General features: G+C 38.1%; 1 protein-coding gene across 13 annotated transcripts in view; it reads right to left on the reverse strand.

Moving 5' to 3' along the window:
• N4BP2 (NEDD4 binding protein 2) overlaps positions 1-25,004 on the reverse strand; it is a 71,010-nt gene extending 46,006 nt beyond the window's left edge. For 2 of the 13 annotated variants that reach the window (XR_016018520.1, XM_019751980.3), the window contains exons 1-3: positions 23,960-24,096; positions 6,489-6,826; positions 1,475-2,612 (exon numbers count right to left, since the gene is read on the reverse strand). Coding sequence is in view for 11 of the 13 variants with exons in the window: in XM_019751980.3 (XP_019607539.3) it covers positions 1,475-2,612; positions 6,489-6,717 (1,367 nt within the window). In the remaining 2 variants the exon portion in view is untranslated. Of the gene's footprint in view, positions 1-1,474; positions 2,613-4,230; positions 4,324-6,488; positions 15,260-21,005; positions 21,149-23,959; positions 24,346-24,818 lie in introns of those variants that run through there. The other 11 variants (XM_074324575.2, XM_019751983.3, XM_074324577.2 and 8 more) reach the window with 11 other exon arrangements.
• Positions 25,005-25,356: the final 352 nt, after the last annotated feature.

Raw genomic sequence — 25,356 nt, forward strand, 5'->3', positions numbered from 1 at the left:
CAAATCTGTGTCACATTTCGATTACCTTTTAAGGTATCGCCTTTTGTTCAAATCTCTATCACAAAATATAATATCATGACTGATTGCAATATCCATAATATAAAGTTAAAATGATTTATTTTTGTTATTATTAAGCCAATGAGGAAGAGACTATAACATGTCTACAGAAGAACATGCTTGTAAGTCTATAAGCAGAATATGTGGAAATTTACTGGGAGACAAATCTGGACAAAGAAAGCATATCAAAAATCAACTGAAAATGAGCTCATCAACGACATTCTCAAGTGTGTATACACACACACACACACACACACACACACACACACACACACACAGTCACTAAGACTAGATACGACCAGGATAAAATAAGAAAGACCCAGTTAAGAATAGAAGAGGGAATCGAACCAGCAGCCTTCAGCATTAGGAGCACGGACCCTGCAACTAACAATGGCAGCTGAACCTGGAGCTGAGCTGTGCCCTCCACAACCAACATTGAAAGGACAACAACTTGACATGGAAAAAGTCCTGGAAGTACACACTGTTCCCCAATCAAGTCCTGTTCCCCTTCCCCAATAAAATCTTTAAAAAAAAATAAAAAAGAAAGAAAAGAAAAGAAAAGAGAAGAAAAGAAAAGAAAAGAAAAGAAAAGAAAAGAAAAGAAAAGAAAAGAAAAGAAAAGAAAAGAAAAGAAAAGAAAAGAAGGCAAAGAGTTAAAATCTGAGGAAAACAAAAGAACTGGCAAATAAAATAGGTATAAATCTTCTGGAAGTTAAACGCTGAGAGGCATGGAAAACACTTTGAAAAACAATGCTCTTTAACAAGTGCCACTGAAAACACAACAAAGCTGCCTCTAACCCTGACTCCAGTCTCTCAACCCAAGGCACCCACAGTCTACCTTAACTACAAAAGGTACACAAATGGATATAGAAGATAAAATAATTGAGGGCACCATATTTTGCAACAAATAAATCACTGAAAATTTGAAGTTCTCTGACTAACAGTGACTCCTTTTGTTCCTTCTTCAAATCATACATTTCTAAAACCATTGTTTAACATGCTACAATCCAAAATTTCCAACTACCGGTAGAATTCTTATATTTAAGACTTCCTTGAATCCAAAATCAATTATGGCTCTTTAACTCCAATCAAAGATGAACTCATCTTTCCTTCCACTCAAATAGTTTTCTTTCACATAAAGCTGTTTCTGTTGATTTCACAAACTCACAATCTTGGGAATCATCTCTAATTTTTTCTTCTGTTTCTCTCAAATTATCAAATTATCTAAGATGAAAAATTCAATAAAAATGAGGAAAAAATAGTGAGATTAGCCATAAAGTCAGAAAATAATTAGTAAAATGAACACTTTAGGGGTTACTAAACATCTCTATTAAGCAAAAGCACATAATCATATTCTCTGCTATAAATGTTCAGGTTCATGCATTATACTTTGTTGTAAGTCAATTAAACCTCATACCTTGCCAAAAAAGATTTTCCTGATCCCGGGAGCCCTCTGAGAAGAATAAGAACTAGTCCAACATAAGATGATGTCTTCTTTCTTACAGTCTGAGCAACTGGAGCTTCTTGTATTTGATAAGCACTTGTTCCCTCTTTATTTCTCCATACCTTTGTTGGGGATGTGTGAGAAATAACTGGGGGTGGAAACGTATAGTTGACCGGCCTCCAGTGTGCAGCTGTGGTTACAACAGGAGCTACAAAGCCATGGTTTCCTTGAAAGAGGTCAAAAGCAGGAATCATTGGATTCCACATCGGTGGAGGTGGGGGAGGCGGCAGCAGTAGGGGGAGAGGGGTAAGTACTGGGCAGTAATTCACATCCTTCCCCTTTGGTGGCAGTTCACTGTGTTTGTGTGGCTTGAAATTGAATTCTTCAGAAGGTACAAACACATCAGAGATAGAAGCAGATTTCTGATCCCCTCCTGTACCTAGTAAACCAAGTCCTGGATTTTTCACAGTAAGGTTTGAAGAAGCGTGAGGTTCACTGGCATCCAAATCTACAGGGGCTTGAGAGAACGGAGCCTCAACACGCTCAGATTCTAAAAGCTCTTTCTCTCTTTGACTAAGATTGCTACCACCCACCACAGTGTCCTGTGCTACATTTAAAGAACTACTGAGGAGAGAATCTTCCAATGTGTTATTCTTTATAAAACTTTTGGACTCATTTGAAACTGAATGCGAAGTTAAGGGGTTTGAACTTAAAGGAGAGGCAGAATTCTCTAAATTTTCACTGTTTAAATCCATATTTTGTGTAGAAAGAATGGTAGTCGTACTACTTGAATCTGAATTTATAAATGCACTCGGTTCACTAAAACTATTAACATCTTGCAAAGGCAAAAATGAGTATCCTTGGTCATGAGAAGAGTTTAGTTTGTCAAAAGCATTCTGTATTAAGGAATCCAAGTCTTCAGTTAGCTGCATGTCCAAAAATGAATCCATTTTGGAATCTTCACTCTCTTCTTCAAGAGGACACTTTTCCATTATTTCACGTCCTGCTGCACTTACTTGGTTCTCAGAAACAATGAAGCTTTTTGAAGACGATTCTTTTATCTTGGTATCAGTGTCAGATAATTCTAATAAACAATCCATGGCATTTTCAACTGTACAAGAACAATAACAAAATATATACATATATGTATTGAAAATAGTAAAATGTAATTTGATTAAAATATACATACTTATATTGGATTTTGCATTGAATAAAATATACAAAAATTTATATTCATTTTTTAATGAAGATTTTACTAATATACCAGTCAGTATTAGTGAAAGGTCTGAAAAATGAAGACATGCAATGTTATTACTTAAAAACAGTAACAAACTACTAATAAACTATCATCAAGCAGATATTCTCTGATGAATTTACTGATCAAATGTAAAAACACCTGTAATTATATGTTATTTATAAAGATCCTAAAATTAGTTGATTCATTCAACATTTACCTACTACACGTCCCTTTAAATATTAAGTTTTGAAGTACTCTTCTAGTAAATTTAATTTGTTTATGTGGTCCACTTAATAAAAAAAAAATATGTGGGAGGAGGTTTTACATTATCAGACATATTTGTACAAAGATGAGTAAGACATTATTTTACTACACTTAAAGGATTTTTGCAGATTAAGTAGTACAAATTGCCAATTATAAAGAGAGTCACGGGGATGTAAAGTACAGCATAGGGAATATAGTCAATAATATTGTAATAACTATGTATAGTGCCAGGTGGGTACTAGACTTATCAGCGTGATCACTTTGTAAGGTATATAAATATCTAATCACTATGCTGTGTTGTACACCTGAAACTAATATAATATTGCATGTCAACTGTAATTGAAAAATAACTTTTTAAATAAAAAAATTTAATTTTAAAGGATTTTTGCAGTCTAATGCAGGCAATTAAAGATAATTACATTAGAAAACAATAATATAATATAGATTAAATAATGAACGCTTTTAATAATATATAAGTGCTATAGAAGCTTTACAGGAGAATAAGGAAAGGGCACACGTGAATTGGGACTGGAAGATTAAAAAGAAACTTGTCAGACACAGAGTGGAAAGGCAAAGCCAGTCTTGAAAACACAAAGTGTGTTTAAGGTATTAAGAGAAGTTGGTTGGAGTGAGGGCAAACAGTAGTAGGGTGGATAAGAGGAGGAGATAAAATTAGAATGGGAGATCGGGTGAAATTCGGAAAAGTCCTGTATGTCATGCTAAGCAATATCAATTTTATTTTACAAGGGAACTTGAAGAGAAACTACCTGTCATAGCATTTGGGCTAGAAGCTTTATATGTATCACTTCACTGAATCCTCAAATGCTATTATGAAGTATAGCATTCCTAGCAAATAGATAAAGAAAATTAAGTTCAAAAAGTACATTAACTTGGCCTAAGTCACACAGATAATAAGTGACAGACCTAGAACTGGTGTGTCTGACTCCAATGCTGAGTGAGCTCTGTTATAACACAAATAGGGAGCCATTAGAATTGTTAGGCATTTGAAATTTGGGGCTTTTGTGTTTCATTTTTGTGTTTTGTCTTGTTTTCTTTTAAGGAAGATAAATATGGAAACAATACGGCTCAGGAGGTAACAGCTCTCATCCAGAGTTAGAACACAGCATTTAAATCCCTACTTGCTGGCTCTGACCCTTGGAACAAGTTACTTAACTTTCCTAAGCCTTGATTTTCTTATTTGCGATATGGGGATAATAAAAGCACCTACCTCATAAAGTTGTTGTGAGGATTAAATGAGATAATCCATGAAAAAGTGCTGTGCCCAAGGACTGGCAACTAGCAAGCACCCCATTAATGTTCCCTTAAGGAGAAAAACAAAGATGGATTGGAGGGGGCAAGCCTGGCAGAGACCAGTTAAGAGATTATAGCAATACTTCAAAAGCTAGAAACCCTAACATAGAAAAAAGAAAAGAAAGAAAGAAGGAAGGAAAGATGTCTGTAAAAACAATGTCTGTAAAATAAAGACAGTATTATGTTAAAATAAGTAAAAGGTCAAGATATAGATCACATAAAAGAAAAGTCCTTACACAGATTGTTGGAAGAAATTAAAATCATAGTATAAAACAAAAACACATGAACATTCACACAAGAATACAAGAATTAATGAACAATTACATACAAAAATATGTTCAACTTCCCTTTTTATTTAAAAAAAAACACAAATTAAGAAATGGTATAATTTTATTCCTATTAAAATCTTAAAATAATACTACACAGTGCTGAAAAGGCTATGGTGAAACCACTCTATGTAAAAAGTGCTGGTGGTATTACAAATTGGCACACCTCCTTGGTAGGCAATACAGCAGTGTTTCCAAGAATGGAGAACTGTTCTTACCCAAGACATAATAAAACTTTGAGACTAAGAAAAAAGCCAAAAAAAGGAAAAGATTATTTGTACCAAGTCATTCTCTGAAATATTAATTATTCATGAAAAACTAAAAATATAATTAAATAACTTAGATCACAAAAACTCAGTGGAATATTAGAAAGCTATTAAAAACAAACATAAAGATTGCAGCTACATTGGAAAAATGCTTATGTTAGGTTAGGTTTAAAACGCAGAATACATGAAGTGAGACAGACCTGGGTCCAAATAAATAAATAAATAGCAGAATACACAACTTTATCAACGCTACTATTCAAACTACTCAAAATATCAGTATATATGAACAAAGTGTAGAGAAGATACTAAAAAAGAGAAATATGTCTTTTGTTAGGCTTGGGGATAATATATTTTTATTGCAGTTCCTCATTGCTATATTAGTATATGTGTAACAAATAAATTTTAAAAACATCAAAATCAGGAAATAAATATTGAAGTCACACATAAAATTCTATATATCATCATTTCTGAGTATCATGTGGATTTCTGAAAACCAGTTTTCTGCATATACTTAACAGGATAAATAAGATATGCTCACATCATAGATTATGTAATGAATAAAAATGGAAGCTTATCATGTATTACCAAAACTTCCCAAATCTAGAATAATTTTATCTTTTACTACTCATGGCCAATAGCAATACTAGCGAAAACATTTAATTTACTCATCCAGTCAACTTTGGAAATTCCCCCTCAGTCTGCAAACATACTTCTAAACAATTTATTACAAGTCATAATAACTTAATATATTGAAGACTTTACCAAAGTTTACACACACACCCTTAATCCTCACCAAATAAGTAATATTATCCTTTTTCTCATTAACAGGTAAGAAAACTGAAACCCATAAAGGTTAAGTGGCAGAGCTGGAAATCCAACCCAGGTTTCTTGATTCCAAAGCCAATGTTTTGAAACCATACTATTCAACTAGCCTCAACTCTTATCAGTTCTCATTCCCAAAATTGTAATTACCTTTTTACTCAGTAAATATTTACTAAGGTCCTATCAGTCATTTGTTATTTTAGGGGTTGTAGATACAACAGTAAAACAAAAGTTTTTAAAATCTCTGCCTTTATGAAGCTTACATTCTAGGATAGTTCTCAACTGGGGATGATTTTAACCCCTAAGGGGACAGATGACAATATACAGAGGCATTTTTGATTGTCACAGCTGGGGATGGGAGGGTGTGCTACAGGCATCTAGTGGTTACAGGCCAGGGACACTTGCTGAATATCCTATGATGCACAGGAGAACTACTCACAGGAAAAAATTTTCCAGCCCAAAATGTCAATAGTGCCAACCTGTTCTAGAAGGAAAAAAATAAGTAAAACATAGACGATGATATCTATACATACATCATACATTAAGAACTGTACATTTCTTAAAAGCAGAAACTATGCTTTATTCTTCTTCATATCGCTCATACTTGCAAACCTAGAACGTTTCCCCACAGCGGATGCTAAGTGATGAAGAAAATAGAAATACGGCAGTTATTTCGCTGTATTACTACTGGTCATGGCACAGTACTTCATATGAAGTCTTCTTATAAGATGCAAAGCGTTCAAACTAAGCTTTATTCTCACCTTTGAAATCACATTCAGAAAGCATCAAATACACTACATCGGGATCCAGATCAGAAAACATCTCTGAGAAACTTGTGAAGAGTTCTTCCTGATGGACTTTCATCTCACACAGGGAAGGAAGAGTCGGAGTTGGTGTCTCATGACTAGCAATACTGGATACAACAACTTCCTTAGAGTTTGTAGTCTTCCGGAAAGGATTTCCCCCAAGATTTTTCCTTTTCCTTGGCATGCTGACTTCCAAAACTAAAATGTTTCCCTTTTCTAAGATGTTTAATATTTAAATCATACCTCAAAGAAAACAGGGTTAAATATCTTGCACAATCCAGCAGTAATAGGACCTAAAATAGAAAGCAAGTATAATCACTCAGACTATATAGTTATAGTTATATTTCTAAAATCGGAATATCTTTACTCAACTCTAAGGAAGAACTATCAACTCTGGCAGCAAAGCCAACGAGCAAACAATTTCTTCCTCTCCAAAATATTCAAGTTTTGCCAGGATTGAACATGTTAATAATTAAGATAGCAACAAAAGTAACATATCTTCAGAACAGTGAGTACACTGCTTTAATACCATTGTTTCTTTTAAGGAATAAAACTGTAAAACAGTACTGAAGACCCACATCTGGATGTCTAATAGGCAAATTTAACATGTCCAAAACCAAACGATCACCTCCTTCAAATCCGCTCTTCCCAGGCTTTCCCATCTCAATTAATGCAACTCTATCCTTCCAATTGCTCAGGTCAAAAATCTCGAATAATTCTCGACTCCTCTCACCCCGCATCAAATCAGTAAGCCAAGTGTGTCAGTACAACCCTTAAAATGTATCAAGAATATGATCACTCCTCGCCATCTCCCGTGCTTACCACAGCCTCTTGCCTGGATCACTGCAATAGTCTCCTGTCCAACCTTCCTGTTTCCACCCTTGCCCCTTCAGGATATTTAGCACACAGTGACTAATTTAAGTCATAGGTCAGATCATGCCTCTCTTCCACTAAACTACCCACTGACTTCCCATCTCACTCAGGGTAAACCAGTCCTTAAAACGGCCTATCACCCAGACACTCGTTACCTCGATGCTGTCATCCCTAACTCTCTTTTCATTGCTCATGTCACTCCAGCCACACTTCTCCTTGCTCTTCTTCAAACACACCAGCCACACTCCCACCTGGGATTCTTTACATCTTGGTTCCCATACCTGAACTACTATTCTCCCAGCTATTATTTCCTCATCACCTTCCTATCATTACTCAATGTTACTGTCTCAGGAAGTCACTCCCCCAACACCACATCCTTTCTCCCTTATATAAATTTTCTCCATTAAGATTTATCACCTTCTAAAAGGTGATAAATTTGGGGTTTTTGGCTTTTTTTGAGGGGGCAGGTCACAGTGGCCCATGCAGGGATCGAACCGGCAACGTTGGTGTTATTAGCACCATGTTCTAACCAACTGAGCTAACCGACCACCCCAGTATGTGTTTTATTTATTTGTTTTACTTATTTATTGTGTTTACTACACACATTTCAGTAAAGTGTAAGCTCTACAAGGGCAAGGACTCAGCTATCTGGAGAACTCCAGTCTACTTGCTTTCTCCACTTAACATACGAGGTCAATTAAGTTCGTGAACTCATCCTAGAAAAAGTGCTACATACCTCATTGCTGAATATCACTATGGTCACCTTCGAAGTACTCCCCTTGGGAAGCTATGTACCAGCGCCAGAGCCTAGTCCACCCTTCAAAGCAGTTTTGGAACTTTTTTCCTGGAATGGACATCAGAGCTGTCGTTGTATTACCCCTAATGTCCTGAATGTCATCAAAATGTCTTCCTTTAAATATTTCCTTTCTCTTTGGGTAAAGAATGAAGTCATTGGGGGCCAGATCAGGTGAGTAGGGAGGGTGTTCCAATACAGTTATTTGTTTAGTGGCTAAAAACTCCCCCACAGACAGTGCCGTGTGAGCTGGTGCATTGTCGTGATGCAAGTGCCATGAATTGTTGGGGAAAAGTTCAGGTCGTCTGACTTTTTCACACAGCCTTTACAGCACTTCCAAATAGTAATCTTGGTTAACTGTTTGTCCAGTTGGCACAAATTCATAATGAGTAATACCTCTGATATCAAAAAAAGGTTAGCAACATCGTTGCAAGAAGTTCACGAATTTAACTGTCAGACCTATAACTAGAAAGCCCAATTGTTTGGAAATTAAGAACCACACTTCTACATACGAGTCAAAGAAGAAACCATTATGTTAATTAGACTATATTTTGAACCAAATAAAAATATTATACATCCAAACTTATGAGATACAACTAAAGTCATGCATAGAAAATGAATATAAATACATACTTAGAAAAGAAGTTTGAAAAATCAATGATCTAAGCATCCAATCCAACCAGTTGGGGAAAAAACAAAAACAAAACAGCAAATCACAATCAAAGAAACTAGAAAGAAGGAAATAATAAAGAGCAAACAGAAAATAGAAACTAAAAAGATAGTACAGGGGATCAACAAAGTCAAAAGATGGTTCTTTGGGAAACAAACAATTCTTTCAAAAAAAAAAAAAAACACTATTAATGATAAATCCCTGGCAAGAGTGATCAAACAAAAAGAGGGAAGGCAGAAATAACCAATGTTAGAAATGAAGAAGAGGATATCACTATTAAGCCCACAGATATATTTTTAAAAAGCAACAAGAGGATATCATAAACAATTTTATGCCAATAAATTTCAAACTGTAAATGAAGTCGACATATTATTTTTTTGAAATACAAGTCATACCATAGCTGATATAAGAACCAAGAACTGATCATTCTATATAGCTAATTAAAGAAATGGAATATGTAACTTCAAGTCTTCCCACAAAGAAAATCCTAGGTCTATATGGCTTCATCAATAAACTCCAGGAAATAATCTCTAATACCAATCTTACACAAACTTTTCCAGAGAATAGAAAAAGAGGAAACATTTTCCAACTCATTTTTTGAGGCCATCATAACCCTAACACCAAAACCTTACAAAGATATTAAAGAAAAATTACAGGTATATAGACCAGGTCAAAATGGCAGAGTAGGTAAACGCTGGGCTTACCTTCTCTCACGACCACATCAAAATTACAACTAAACTACAAAACCACCACTGTTGAGAATCTCCTGAAATCATGCCTTACAACTAAGGACATACAAAAGAAGCCACCTCAAGATTGGTAAAAGGGGCAGAGATGCAAAACAGGCTGGTCCCATACCCGTGTGTGACCATTAAAAATCAAGAGGGATATCTCAGCTGTGGAGGTCCCTCCCAGAGGAGTGAGGGGTTCCAGACCCTCCCCGGCCCAGGGTTCCAGTGCCAGGGAGAGAAGGCCCCATAATTTCTGGTGAAAACCAGCAGAGACTGTGGCTCTGTGAGACAGAGGACAGCTGGAGTCCCAGGCATTGCTCTTAAAGGGACCAGCATGGACTTACCAATGGAATCACTAGCTGTGAGCTCTAGCACTAGGGCAGCAACTGGAGAAGCAAAAGGGACACATGGCGGGGAACTGAGTTGTCTGGCTTCAAGACAATGGCTAGAAGGGCAGCTTTCTCCCAGACTGAGGAACTGGCAAAAGCCATTATTTCCTTCTTGAGCCCTTCCCCTTCCCAGCGTGCAGACCCAGGCAGTCATATCTGATTCTCCATCAAGGTGGCTAATGTGGTTCTTTCACTACACCCTGGTGATTCTGAGATCCCAACTACCCAACTTCAACACTGATTATAAGGATGCTCAATGATCTCAAAGAGAACTTCAACAAAAACATAGGAAACATAAAAATGGAGATAGAAAACATAAAAAAGAACCAGTCAGAAATAAATACTACAAGAACTGAAATGAAGAACCCAGTACAGGGAATCAACATATTAGATGAAGGAAGAAAGGGTAGCAAAAAAACACCCAACCGGACAGCAAAAAGAAAAACCAAAACAAATGAGGACAGTTTAAGGGGCTTCTGGGATATCAAACGTACCAACATTCACCTCAAAGGGATACCAAAAGGAGAAGAGAAAGAAAGCAAGGAATTAAAAACCTATTTGAAGAAATAATGACTGAAAACTTCCCTAACCTGGTGAAGAAAATAGACACAATGTTCAGGAGGTATAGAGAGTACCAAACAAGATAAAACTGAAGAAACCCACACGAAGACACATAATTAAAATGCCAAATGTTAAAGACAAAGAGAGAATCTTAAAGAGGCAAGAGAAAAGCAGTTAGTTACCTGCAAGGAAGTTCCTATAAGACTGTCAGCTGATTACAACAAAAACTTTGCAGGCCAGAAGGGACTGGCACAAAATATTCAAAGTGACGAAAAGCAAGGACCTACAGCCAAGATTACTCTACCCAGCAAGACTATCAGTTAAAATTAAAGGAGAGATATAGAGCTTACCAGACATGAAAAAACTAAAAGAGTTCATTACCGCCAAACCAGTAATATAAGAAATATTAAAGGGCCTTCTTTAAAAAGTAAAAAAAATAACATAAATATGAATAATAAAATGGCAGTAACTACATACCTATCAATCATTTTAAATGTAAATGGCTTAAATGCTCCAATCAAAAGACAGAGGGTAGCTGTATGGATAATAAAACAAGACCCACAGATAGGCTGTCTACAAGAGACCCACTTCAGATCAAAAGACACAGACTGAAAGTAAAGGGATGAAAGAAATACTTCATGCAAATGGCAACAAACAAAAAAGCTGGGGTAGCACTACTTATTTTAAACAAAACAGACTTTAAAACAAAGGCTATAATAAGAGACAAAGAAAGACGTTTCATAATGATAAAGGGATGAATTCAACGTTATGTAACCCTTGTAAATATTTATGCACTCTATAGAAGCACTTACATTTCTAAAGCAAATATTGACAGACATAAAGAGATAGACAATAATATAGTCATAGTCGGGGACTTCAACACCTCATTGACATCAAGCATATATCTTCCAGAGAAAATCAACAAGGAAACAGCAGTCTTAAATGACACATTAGACCAGATGAATTTAATTGATATTTTTAGAGCATTTCACCCCAAAGCAGCAGAATATACCTTCTTTTTAAGTGAACAGAGAACATTTCCCAAGATATACCATGTTAGGCCACAAAACAAATCCATGTTAGGATTGAAATCATACCAAGCGTCTTCTCCGCCCACAATGGTATAAAACTAGAAATCAATTACAAAAAAAAACACTGAAAAACACACAAACACATGGAGTCTAAATAACATGCTACTAAACAATGAATGGATTAACAATACAATCAAGGAAGAAATCAAACAGTACCTTGAGACAAATGAAAATAAAAACAAAACAACCAAACATCTACAGGCCACAATGAAAGCAGTCCTAATCAGGAAATTCATAAAAATACAGACCTACTTCAAGAAACAAGAAAAATCTCAAATAAACAATCTAATCCTACACCTAAAGGAACTAGAACAAGAACAGCAAACAAAGCCCAGAGTGAGTACAAGGAAGGTATTAATAATATCAGAGTGGAAATAAATGAAATAGAGTCTAAAATAGAGTCTAAAAAAATACAAAAGATGAATGAAACCAAGAGCTGGTTCTTTATAAAGATTAGCAAAGTTGATAAACCTTTAACAAGATTCATCAAGGAAAATAAAAGAGAACCCAAATAAATGAAATCAGAAATGAAAGAGAAGTGACAACCGACACAACAGAAATATAAAGGATTATAAGAAAATACTACACAAATTGGACAATCTGGGAGAAATAGATACATTCCTAGAATTACGCAAGGTTACAAGACTGAGTCAAGAAAAAAACTGAAAACCTGAACAGACTGATACCTACTAATCAAATCGAATCAGTAAGCAAAAAACTCCCAACAAACAAAGTCCTGAAAAAAAACAAAAACAAGTCTTGGACCAGATGGCTTCACAGGTCAATATTAGCAAACATTCAAAGAAGTAATACCTATCCTTCTCAAACTATTCCAAAAAATTCAAGAGAAAGGAAGGCTTCCAACCTCCTTGTATGAAGCCACCATTACCAAAACCAGACAAAGACATCATAATAAAGAAAATTATAGGCCGATATCCCTGAGGAACATAGATGCAAAAATGTTTAACAAAATGTTAGCAAACCGAATTCAGCACTCCATTAAACAGATCATACACCATAGTCAAGTGGGATTTATTCCTGGGATGGAAGGTTGGTTCAATATTTGCAAATCAATTAACATGACTGATTATACTACATACATCACATAAACAAAATGAAGGATAAAAATCATATGATGACATCAATAGATGCAGAAAAAGCATTTGACAAAATTGAGCATCTATTTATGATAAAAACTCTCAGCAGAGTGGGAATAAAGGGAACATATCTCAACATAATAAAGGCCATAAATCACAAACCCACAGCTAATACCATATCTCCCTGAAAATAAGATCTAACTGGAAAATAAGCCCTACCATGATATTACAGGATGCTCGTAATGTAAGCCCTACCCCAAAAATAAGCCCCAGTTAAGACTGTCAGCCAGACGGACGCATTTAGTACATCCATTGCAACACACGACAGACGTGTTGAATTATAAAATATATAACTAAATATAAATAAACACTATTATTGACATTAATACTTAAATGATAATATAAATTATAATTAAATATTTGTAAATACTCAAGCAGGTGTCTTTGGACGAGAGGTAAACACCTATGTAAACAAATGAACTTAAGACTTATTGCCGAATGACCAATCGGAGTACAGACACAACGCATGAATAACGTGCGCACTTGATAATGAACGGACGTGGTTGCGTCTCACATGAATATTCATAATTCAATATGTCGTGTGTTGTAACAGACATACTTAATGCACTCGTGTGAAATAAAGAAATGTTTTCTGAATTTTGGTGCCTGCAATTTTTAATTTGTGTGGACCATCATTCTTAACTGTCATTTTTGTTGCCATTCCTGTCTCGTAAGTCTTCAATTAACGCTGGATTTAATGGTAGATTTAAAGGGAATAATATTTTGACCCCCAGACAAGATGAGTGCAAAAAGAAAGAACTATCCCATCAAATACAAGAAAAGAATAGTGGAGGACTCCCAGGGCAAGAATCTTATGGCTTTCTGCAAAGAGAAGAAGTTGGATCTCCAAATGGTCTGAAAATGGTGAGCAGAGTACGATAACTTCAGTCAACAGGTGGACGAGGGAAATTCTAAGAAGCACAAGTGTGGATCAGGTCGGCAACCATTATTTCCTGAGCTGGAAGACATCATCTGTGAATGGACTTCTGACAGGAGAGCAAAGGCTCTGACTGTGTGCAGGGCTGATATTCAAGCATTTGCCCTTGCAATGGCATCACAGTTAGAAATATCCCCAGAAGAATTCAAAGCATCTCAACACTGGCTGGATGGCTTCCTTCAGTGACATGAACTGTCTCTAAGATCGACAACACTGTTCAAGCTGGAAGATACTGAAGTTATTAAACTTGCACTTGCATTCAAGTTCTTTGTTGATGGCATCGACTTTTCTAAATAGCGACTCTCCAATGATTGCTATGGATGAAATTGCAGTGTTTATGGATCTCAAACAACAATTGATCAGAGGGGTATCTCGTCAACCTACTAGATTCCCTCCACTGGTTACAAAAGTGCATGTGTTACCTATATTTTGGCAATTAGTCTCGATAGAAAACCCCACCTTTAATCATGGCTAAGGGCAAGAAAGATAAGGTTGAATGTGTTTTGGGAATTTGTGTTCTTGAAACTGAAAAAGCCTGGTGCAACATGCAGTTATAAGGAAGTGGGTCAATTTAATGCTGCCACTTGTTTTGCAAGGTGGCCAAAGAGGTCTGCTAGTCTGGGATTCAGCCAGCACTCACCGCGCTACAGACATGAAGAACTTACTTGCAGAGAGAATAGATCAAATAATGATTTCCGCAGGAATAACTGCCTATCTCCAGACTCTTGATATTGCAATAAACATTTGCACATGGAAATCAATGACTACATTGAAAATAGGGTGGAAAGAAATCAGCGTGGAAACTTTGTGAAGCCTAACCTGCAAGAGGTTGTGACTTGGGTGAAGAATTCATGGGATGAAATCACTGACAGCTGTGTTGCCAATGCACTACGAGCAGGCTACATGGACAAGAAGTGCTCATTTAAGGAGAGCTCTATTGCTGGACATGAGAGAATGGGGCCAATGGTTCTACAGGAAATGGAGTCGCAAGAAATTCACGCCGGAATTCAGGATATGGAGAGTTACGACAATGTTCCAGAAGAAGATGACATGACTGTGTTTGAATAAATGTAGATATTGAACATGAATAAATAAATGTAGAATGTCACACATGATTATTCATGAAGGTTGTTGTACATGGAAAAGAAGACATCGCCTGAAAATAAGCCCTAATGCATCTTTTGGAGCCAAAATTAATATAAGCCCCGTCTTATTTTCGGAGAAATACAGTATCATACTCAATGGGGAAAAACTAAAAGTATTCCCTTTAAGATCAGGAACGAGACAAATATGCTCATTTTCAGCACTTTTACTCAACATAGTACTGGCAGTTCTAACCACAGCAATCAGAGAAGAAATTAAGGGCACCCAAATTGGAAAGGAGGAAGTAAAATTGTCATGATTTGCAGGTGACATGATACTACATATAAAGAACCCCAAAGATTCCACCAAAAAACTATTCGAACTGATCAAAGAATTTAGTAACGTAGCAGAATACAAAATTAATATCCAATAATCAGTTGCATGTAATATACTAATAATAAACTATCAAAAAGATAAATTAAGAAAACAATCCCATTTACAATTGCATCAAAAAGAAATAGAATACTTAGGAATAAATTTAACCAAAAAAGTAAAAGACCTGTACTCAGAAAATTACAGGACATTGAATAGAGAAATTAAAGATACAAATAAATGGAAGCATACCATGCTCATGGATAAAAAGAATAAATATAGTTAAAATGTCCCTCCTACCACCAGCAATCTATAGATTCAACACAATCCCTGTCAAAGTACCAATGGCATTTTTACAGAACTAGAACAAATAATCCTAAAATGTATATGGAATCATAAAAGACCCTGAATAGCCACAGTAATCCTGAGAAATAATAACAAAGCTGTAGGTGTCACACTACCTGATAATCAACTTATACTACTAATCAAAACAACATGGTGTTGGCATAAAGCAGACACATAGATCAATGGAACAGAACAGAGAGCCCAGAAATAAATCCATGTCTGTATGGTCATTTAACCTATGATAAAGGAAGCAAGAATTTATACTGGGGTAAAGACAGTCTATTTAATAAACGGTGCTGGGAAAACTGGACAAATATACACGCAAAAAATGAAACTGAACCACCTTTTTATGCCATATACAAGAATAAACTTAAAATGGATTAAAGACTCAAATGTAAGACCCAAACCCATAAAACTCCTAGAAGAAAATATAGAAAGTAAACTCTCAGACATTAACCTTAGTAATATTTTTACTGATATATCTCCCTGGGCAAGGGAAACAAAAGAAAAATATATGGGATTTCATCAAACTAAAAAGTTTTTTCACAGCAAAGGAAACCATCAACAAAACAAAAGGACATCCTACTGAATGGGAGAAGATATTTACCAATGACACATCTGATAAGGGGTTAATATCCAAAAATTATAAAAAACTCATATGACTCAACATCAAAAAAACAAACAATCCAAATGAAAAATGGGCAGACAACATAAATAGAATTTCTCCAAAGAGGACATACAGATAGCCAACAGACATATGAAAAGATGCTCAACATTACTGATCATCAGAGAAATGCAAATAAAAACCACAATGAGATACCATCTCAATCCTGTCAGAATGGCTATCATCAACAAACCAGTGTTTGCAAGGATATGGAGAAAAGAGAACCCTCATGTACTGTTGGTGGGATTGAAAATTGGTGCAGCTACTATGGAAAACAGTATGAAGGTTCTGAATGTCAACTATTAATACTGAATGTCAACTATTATATATATATGGTCATGTGATGTCAAGTACAGCATAGGGAATATAGTCAATGGTATTGTAATAGCTGTGTACGGTGTCAGATGGGTAGTAGACTTGGTAGGATTAACATTTTGTGAGGCGTGTACATGCCTAATCAGTAAGTTGTTTTGTACATCTGAAACTAATAAAAAAAATAATTAAAAGAAAATAAAAAGTATTTCAGTACCTGGAATACTCAGATCGATAATACAGGGCATATATCTTTCCCATAAATAAAGTACCTGAAACTAATTTTATAATCAGAATAGTCGTTAAGAATTATAATGGATATTCTGTGTGTCTACTCAGAACTCCTTTTCCTCCTTCCCACCCAATTAGTGGTCTGTTTTCTGCTAACAGACCCCTGGCCATAAAAATGAGCACATCACATGACCTAGGCTGAACTGAGCATAGTACCTCATCCCCCTCAGCTGCAGGACTTGATCAAGGGATGGGTATGTGAGCAACTCTATCTAGAGCCTCTGACATGAGGCTCTAAGTAGATAAGCCTGTGCTGCCAAGAACCAGGTCCCACTATGTAAAGAAGCATATCCACAGTAAAAGAAATGACACCAGTATGCATAAACTGTAAGTATAGGAAGGATGTAACTATGGGCAAGTTTCCACCTTGGCCATAGTTACACATACAATTTGTTACGTATATGGTTATTGAACCAGCAACTTTTCCCTCCATTGGATATCTCAAACTGTATCTGTTACTTGCAATCCAACAAATCCTAACAGAGAACCTGAATAGGTGGAAATTATACCTCAAAAGATATACTTCAATGAAGCTTTAAAACAGCCTACCCAGTTTGCCTTTCCGTATTTAGAAAACTTTTCATCTATTAGATATAATGCCTCTTTCCTTTTTCTACTAGGTAAATCCCAAAATTACTATTTAATTCCCTCCCTTTTTAATATAACGGTGCAAATCACATCATTTTTTAAGATAGCCAATTTACCTCTTTCTTTCATTTCACCTTAACAAGTACATGGTACGATGACAAATAAGCAAGAAATTACAATGTGATAAGAGAATATAGAGTTGTAGGGAAACAACTAGGAGCATGTAACCCCCCCTTGAGGTATCAAAGAGGGCTTCCCCACAGAGGTGTAACCTCAGCTGAGAGCTGAAAGACAAGTACCAGTTAACAAAACCAAAGGGAGGAAAGACAGGAACTCCGGAAGGCATTCCAGACAGATGGAAGCTTCTGTACTGAGGCCTAGATTTAACTAACTTGGCACCTCAAGGGAGAAATGCAAGTAACTGAGTATGATTAGTGCATTAAGGGCAAAGGGAGAACGTGACAAAGGATGAAGAGGTAAACAGAAGCCAAATCCTGAAAGCCAAGTTAAGTGCAGACTTTTCCTAAAGGCAATGAAAATCCACAAAAAACGTTTTTAGCAGGGGAGTTATATGCTAATGTGTTAAGACAGATTACTCTGGCTACAGTGGGAAAAATCGATCAGACAAAAAGACTGGAAGCAGGATAACCACTCCTGTGACTACTGTAGCGATCTAGGTGAGAGATGTTAGCCATGGAGTAGGACGGTCGCACTGGGGATAAAAAGGCAGAGATTCAAGACATGTTAAGGAGAATCAAACAGGGTTCAGTGATCAATCAGAATGTGAAAAGACAAGGAAAAGCCCATGTTTCTGCCAAGTTATTATTAGCAATGTCTACTATTCACTGAATTCTTATCATACATACAGTAACTCGTTTAATCTTCCCTTAGAAAGCAGAAAAGTTTTTTATATTTTTGATTTAAGGATGGGCAAGGAAAGGTTGATAATGACTACAGTTGCAGATATGCTGAGTTTGAGGTATGTGTGCATACCTCGAGCATACAAATGGACATGTCAAGAATACAGATGCTGAGTCCAGTTACCAGGAAAGAGTTTTGGGTTAGAGACTAGAGAATTAACATATTCTAGAGACTAGAGCATACAGACAGAAATATTTTTGAAAGTAAAATATCTCCTTTGTTCATGCCAATATTTATCTAATACCACATACACACAGTGTTGGGACAAACGTAAGATTCAGTGAAGCTTGGTTACTAGAGGGAGGAGGTAGCTCAATATAGGGGGTGCCAAAAAAATGTATACACTTTTTAAGAAAGGAAAAAACTGTTATTAAAATTGTAATACTCAATATGTACCAATAACAAAAGATAATATAAGTCATGTGTATACATTTTTGGCACCCCCAGTATAGTGCAGGGGTCCAGAACAAGTTACCCCAAGATATGCTTCTGTGGTATGTGGATTATTTTGAGCTAAAGGTATATAGATGATGTATGTATTATAGATGCTGTATTATTGAAATGTGCACTTGAAACCTATGTAATTTTACTAACCAATGTCACTCCAATAAATTTTATACAAAAATAATAAAAAATAAAGGCAGCTGAGACCCTGCAGGCTCAAGAGAAACTTCTGCCCCCACCCCCATCACTACCTAGAAGAATTTAAATTAGGGGACTTGCCCGTGATAAGAGATTATCAGAAATAACCTCTTCTGACCTAGCTATATGGCAGGGCAAACTACTACTTACTGCACGTTTGTTCTTCTTATCATCCTGCAATGACCTTCTGAAGCTCCAGGAGCCTTACTTCATCCTTAGCTCAGAATGTCATATGTACCTCATTTTTCCTTTCTATCTCTGAACCTCTCATGTATGTGGGGTCTCTGACTCGCTCATGTATATGGGGTTCCCATGCACATGAAATTAAATTTTATTTTCTCTTGTCAATTTGTCTCATGTCGATTTGATTATTCAACCAGCCCAAAGAACCAGAGGAGCAAAGTGGGGATTTTTCCCTTTCCCCACAATAGCAGTAAGTGCATAATGAAAATACATCAAAGATTCAGGGGTAATACAAAGAGTAAGTGATTATCTCTTCTGGGAAAAGGAAGGATGACTAACAAATACCACCTAAATCTTGAAGTAGGTTAGCAGAGAGTTTAGGGAAAGGAAGACAGGGAAAACAGTGAAGACACTCCAGACAGAAGAAACAATAAATTCAAGGGCAGAAAGGAATTTTAAAAAACAGATGCCCTGCTTCAGAACAGAAAAAATAAATATTATTCACATCGGTATCCCAAGCTAAATCTTAAATTTAATGAGAAGATGTATAAAAATGTTAAAAAAAAAAAAAAAAAGAAAGACACGTGGGGGAAATTCACCCTACTAAATACCAGAGCATATTATGAAAGTAACATAGTAAACTTAAATAAAATTAAGTGGCACAACTACAAAAAAAACAATAAAAGATTGAAGAACTATTATAACAAGCCAAGAGTCAAGAAATAGTCTTAACTATATGTCAAAATTTACATGTAATAAGATAGATTTTCTAAAACAAGAAGGGAAGAGAATTTTTTAATATTGTTAAAATGACTTAACAGTAACTTGTAAAAGTTAAGGTGGTATCATACTTTATGCTAAAATAAATCTGATTACAGAGTTAATTTTTTAAATATTTTTTAAAAAACTGATTATCACATCTGTAGAACAGTGAAATTTCTTAATTTGGAAGTATGAAGCAATGACAAAAAGAATGATAGATTCCCTTATGAACATTTTAAACTTCCAACAATTAAAAGTAACCAAAAAGTAAAACACAAACTGGAGAAAAATACTTTCTAGGAAAAACCATAACCATATGCTTGGGTCTTGCTCAAAGGTTTAAGAAAAAGTTAGACCCAACAGATGATTAAAGGATATGAACAGACAATGCACATTTAGAGAAATAGTGCCCACCATCAGTTTATTATGGTTTAGTGAAATGGTACACCCAGAGCCAGTGCTGAGGCAAGCGCGACATGTGGGTTCTTTGATCCAGTAATTCCACTGATTAATAGTCATAAACATCTAGCTGGCTTAGCCAGTTTATTCCCTCATGGAAGTTAATGAAACGCTTTTAATTTCTGAAGTTATGCGAGTCTGGGTAGCACAAACTGATTAACGTCAATCTAGATGTACTAGTAAAATAATCTCTGGAGGACAATGCTAAGATTCTTCCAACACCATGCCAACCTTCCATCTAACCATATTTTAAAAACTTCAGTACAGTGGATAAGAAGGAACTTAAAAGTAAATTCAATAAACCAAAATTCAGAGTAACGTTAAAATCTGTATATGGTTTTATATAAGCAAGTTGAATTACTCATTGTAATGTTTATATAAGCAAGTTGAATTACTCAGGTAACAAACCAATATAGTAGTCCTCCCTTATCCACAGAAGATACATTCCGAGACCCCCAGTGGATGCCTGAAACTGCAAATAGTATCAAATCCTGCATATACTGTTTTTTCCTATACATACATACCTATGATCAAGTTTATCAATTAGGCACAGTAAGAGATTAACAATAATAATATAGAACAATTATAATATACTATAATAAAAGTTATGTAAATGTGGTCTCTCAAAATATCTTATATTGTACTCACCCTTCTTGTGATGTGAGATGACAGAATGCCTACATGATAAAATAAAGTGAGGTACTCAGAATGGCACACAATTTAAAACGTATTGTTTCTGGAACTTTCCTTTTAATATTTTTGGACCATGGCTGACCACAGGTAACTGAAACCTGGAAAAGTAAAATTTCAGATAAGGGGAGACTACTGTACAGATATATAAATGGCAGCCATTTTCATTACTACGAGGATGGGGGTGATAAGGATGATACTGACAGTCTGGCTTACTCATTGCCTGGCATGGCAAATTTAAAAAAATATATATATATATATATTTTTTTTTTTTAAGTTCACTTTTTTTAGGCTTGGAGGAGGCAAAGGTTCAATTTTTTTTTAGCCATCCAGAAATCTGGGTTCGTTGATACCAGCTGCTTCCACCATGCCCAGAGTTCAACCCCAATGAGATAAAAGTCGTGTATCTTGAGATGCACCGGTGGGGAAGTTGGTGCCACATCTGCCCTGGCCCCCAAGACGGGGCCACTGGGTCTCTCTCCAGGAATGTGTACAAACCTGATGTCATCAACAAAACAACCAGTGATTGGAAGGGTCTGAGGGTTACAGTGAAACTGATCGTTCAGAACAGACAGGCCCAGACTGAGGTAGTACCTTTTACCTCTGCCCTCATCAGAGCCCTCAAAGGACACATTAAGCACAGTGGAAAGAAATATCACTTTTGATGAGATTGTCAACATTGCCCAATAGATGCAGCACCGATCTTTAGCTAGAAAACTCTCTGGAACCATTAAAGACATCTTGGGGACTGCATAGTCTGTGGGCTGCAATGTTGATGGCCATCACCCTCATGACATCACAGATGACATCAACAGTGGTGCAGTGGAATGCCCAGCTAGTTAAGAACTACAAAGGCAAATATTTCAATTAAAGATCATTTGACAAGCAAAAAAAAAGTTCAATCTCTTTTTTAATTCCTCATATAAACTACTTCTAAAAGCATTTAACAATAACCTGTTAAGATTTGATTCTTGACCTTACAAATTGAAATTCTTTCCCAGACTTACATGTGTTTGCAGATAAAAAGCTGAAGGGAAGGAGAGGAAAGGTGGTAGCTATTTTTTAAAATTCATATTGACGATTAAGTGATTACTGCTTTGCTTATCAAAAGATATGCAGAACCATAAATAATCATGAAGAAGGAAACAGATTTTAAAACAAGGAAAATCCTCATAGTTCTTAAAAGAATGCACCTACACTGAAAATATTTAGCCCCCATTATGTACAAGATATTATGTCTAATAAACAAAAAACATTCCCATACCATAACTTAAACCACTTTTTCTATGAAGTCCAGTACACCCATCCTGTTTACTCTTCCCCTCAAAACTAAAGTCAACAGGTACACAAATTGACATTCATAAATACTACATGCTGATTTGTACTGGTTTGTTTTATATATTAGCCTTTTTTCATGAACTAAACTGTAGCCTCCTTGTAGAAAAGCAGCCATTACTTTCCCATTCATTACACCTTCTCCACCACTGCAGCCCCCATCATAGCACAGCCACTTAAATAATAAAGGTTCTGCCATAACAACTAAAAATGGTTGATTTAATTTATGATTTTTAAAAATAGACAAGGTAAGAAAATTCAACCATGCTGATTATAAAAACACAAAACACATGACGTTTACATTTCAAGTGTGTAAGGATTCTTTATTGAAACTGAAGGACGAGAGTTAAAACGAATTACAAAAGAGCTTGGGGTTTGAGAGAAAAACAACGAATAAAAACGGAACGAAAAGGCTGACTGCTGGAATGAAAAGATAACATTTTTAATAAGTGGGAGAAGAGAGGCAGCTGCAAATCAGTTTTGTGAGAGGTCAGGTTGATCTCCAGGATTTTCTTCTCTGAGCTCAACCAATCCCCACCTATTCTGAGTTTTAACCAGTCTCCAGGCAAGAAGCCCTTCTTGATTGGCTTAAAGATGTCGAGTAGAAAAACCAGCCAATCCTGCCTTTCAGTCACAACTGTGCTATGGAGACATTACAACCACTGCAAGTCGAGAATGTGTACAAACCTGTCAGTGCCATAAATATCAGATCCTATAATAGTTCTAAAGACTGTTGCAGAAAGGAAGATTCTTTAAAGACAATACTTGAGTGTGATCTGGCATCTACACTTCTATTTTTATTACTCTAGCTCTTTATGTGGGGGGGAAAAACTGTTTTAACCAAAACAACATAAAGAATAAACTGTCCCTAGTCACATGACTCACTATGGAAAACGGATTTCCCAACGGATATCTATCTGAGAGGATTTGGATGACAGTAGGGTTCAAGGAGGGTCCCGGTGGGGATCTAAGTTGCGCTGCGGGAGGGAGGTGGGCACCAGAGTCACAGAGGCACACACCAGGACGGGGAATGTCGCCCTGCAATATCCAAAATCGGAACGTGTGGAGTGAAAGGCTGTGTTTGGATTTGAAGAAGTGAGTAAATAAACGGCTTGGCTAGGACTACGTGCTCTGGAGGTTGGCCCGAAGTTCCAAGAAGGCTCTGCCTGACAAATGCCGAAGGTGCTCAGAAGGACGCGAGGTCAAACCCTTGTGGGAACCGACTGGGACAAAGCCCGGGGGAGGGGTGGGGGGGAGAGGGGTGTGTCTGGAGCCTGGAAGCCCGCCAGGGACTGGGAGGCCGAGGAAACGGCCGCGGCCCCCGCCTTTGCCTGGATTCCGGCTTTGCGCCAGGGCCCGCCTCTCGCCGACGCCTCACTTCCCTTAGGTTCGGGCCACCGGGTCGGCGGGCCGAGCTGGCGGCGGACGTGCCGGTCCCCCACGTTGGCGGCTTTGGATCTCTCTGGCAGCGCCGCCTGCCGCTGCCTCTGCTTTGGGTTTCTGCTCCGCGCCCTGGGATCCCTTCCCTCCCGGACCCTCACTGCGGACCCGCCGCCCTACCTCCCACCCGCCTTTACCTGCTCCTGGAGCGGGCAGAGGGCGTCGAGGCCGGGGCCGCGTCGTCGAGTGCGCAACGTTGCGCAGTGGGTCCGCAACCTTTTCCCGCCGCCGCCACTGCGCTCTCCCGAGCGGCGCTGGGCTGGCGAGAGCCGTGATCGCGCGAGCGGCGGGCGGGTGGCGGGGGGGTCGCGCGACGAGAGCCGAGTGGGAAGACACTGCCACTCTCTGTCTGGCCCGGGAAGAGCAGCCTTGCAGCAGCCAGCCGCGAGAGGGCGGGTGGGCGGCCGAATGGGGAGGGGTCTCGGGGAGTAGGGAATGGCTGCCACGTCGCCCAGGTGGATCGCCGCCCTCTGCCTCCCCGCCGCGACCTCTAGTTCGTCCCGGGGCTCCGCCTTGGCTCATCGACCCGCCCCGCGGGGCCGGACCCGGCGACCCGGGCCGGCGGGCGCCCCCTCCTCTCCACCTCCTTCAGGAGACTGAGTCGGGTCTGTCGGGGTCTGCTGCACTGGTCCCATTCCCTCCTGCCCCCTGAAGCTCGCCCGAAAGCCTGACTAGTTTCTCCCTTCCCTTGTGGGGGAGTATAACGTGGAGGAGCAAGCCCTTTTCAATGTGTCGGGTTCCTGGGGAAGGCGGGAGCCGTTTTGCGCTGGTGAACGAACAAGGCGAAAGAGGACCCGAAATGTCTGCCTCAATAAGCGGCGCAGTAAACCACAGCTGCTTCTAGTCCGCCTTACTCTCTCCCAAGCCCAAAACGCAAAACAAACACAAGGTCGTACTCGCTAGTCCAGGCAGGGGAGGAAATGGGAGCCGAGGCGGGCGGGCCAGCGCGCGGGTCCCGGCTCCAAGTTGGGAGAGACCACACGGCCTCTGCGTTACCTAACTGGGCTGCTGACTCCGGGCGTGCAGAGCCTCGGCGGCGCGCAGAGCTACCCGGGAACGCGGCCCTCGGCCCCTCTGCGCGCTCGGGCGGCAGACACTGCGCGGCTGCCTCCAAGCCGTGAGACAATGGGACCCACTGTCGCTGCGGCACGGTCGCAGAACGTCAGGTTCCAACCCGCGCTGCCAAAGTGCAGTGTGGCGGAAGCATAAAAACGTGCGCGTGTTGAAGCGTGGTCACTGACCTTTGCCCCACTTAGAGTTGCAGTTTTCAGATGCCAAGTGAAAGCAAGAATGTTTTCTTCGTTTTTGTGATCACTGTTTTATTGGCCCGTCCCCTAAGCCTGCTGCATTTTATCCACCTAAACTCTGCTTTCCTTGGTTTGTTTCTTCTGTGTTCTGAAGTGAAATATTCAGTATTTTCAGGTACACGAATTTTTCACCCTTGCTTTCTGGTGTTGGGGAGGTGGTGGGTTTGCTTATCCGTTTTTTCCTCTGTTCCCCTCCCTCTGCAATTTTTATTCCACCTTCAGTGTTT

The sequence above is a fragment of the Rhinolophus sinicus genome, chromosome 1, assembly GCF_057876585.1.
Source record: "Rhinolophus sinicus isolate RSI-liver-muscle chromosome 1, RSI-T2T, whole genome shotgun sequence".
Lineage (NCBI taxonomy): Eukaryota > Metazoa > Chordata > Mammalia > Chiroptera > Rhinolophidae > Rhinolophus > Rhinolophus sinicus.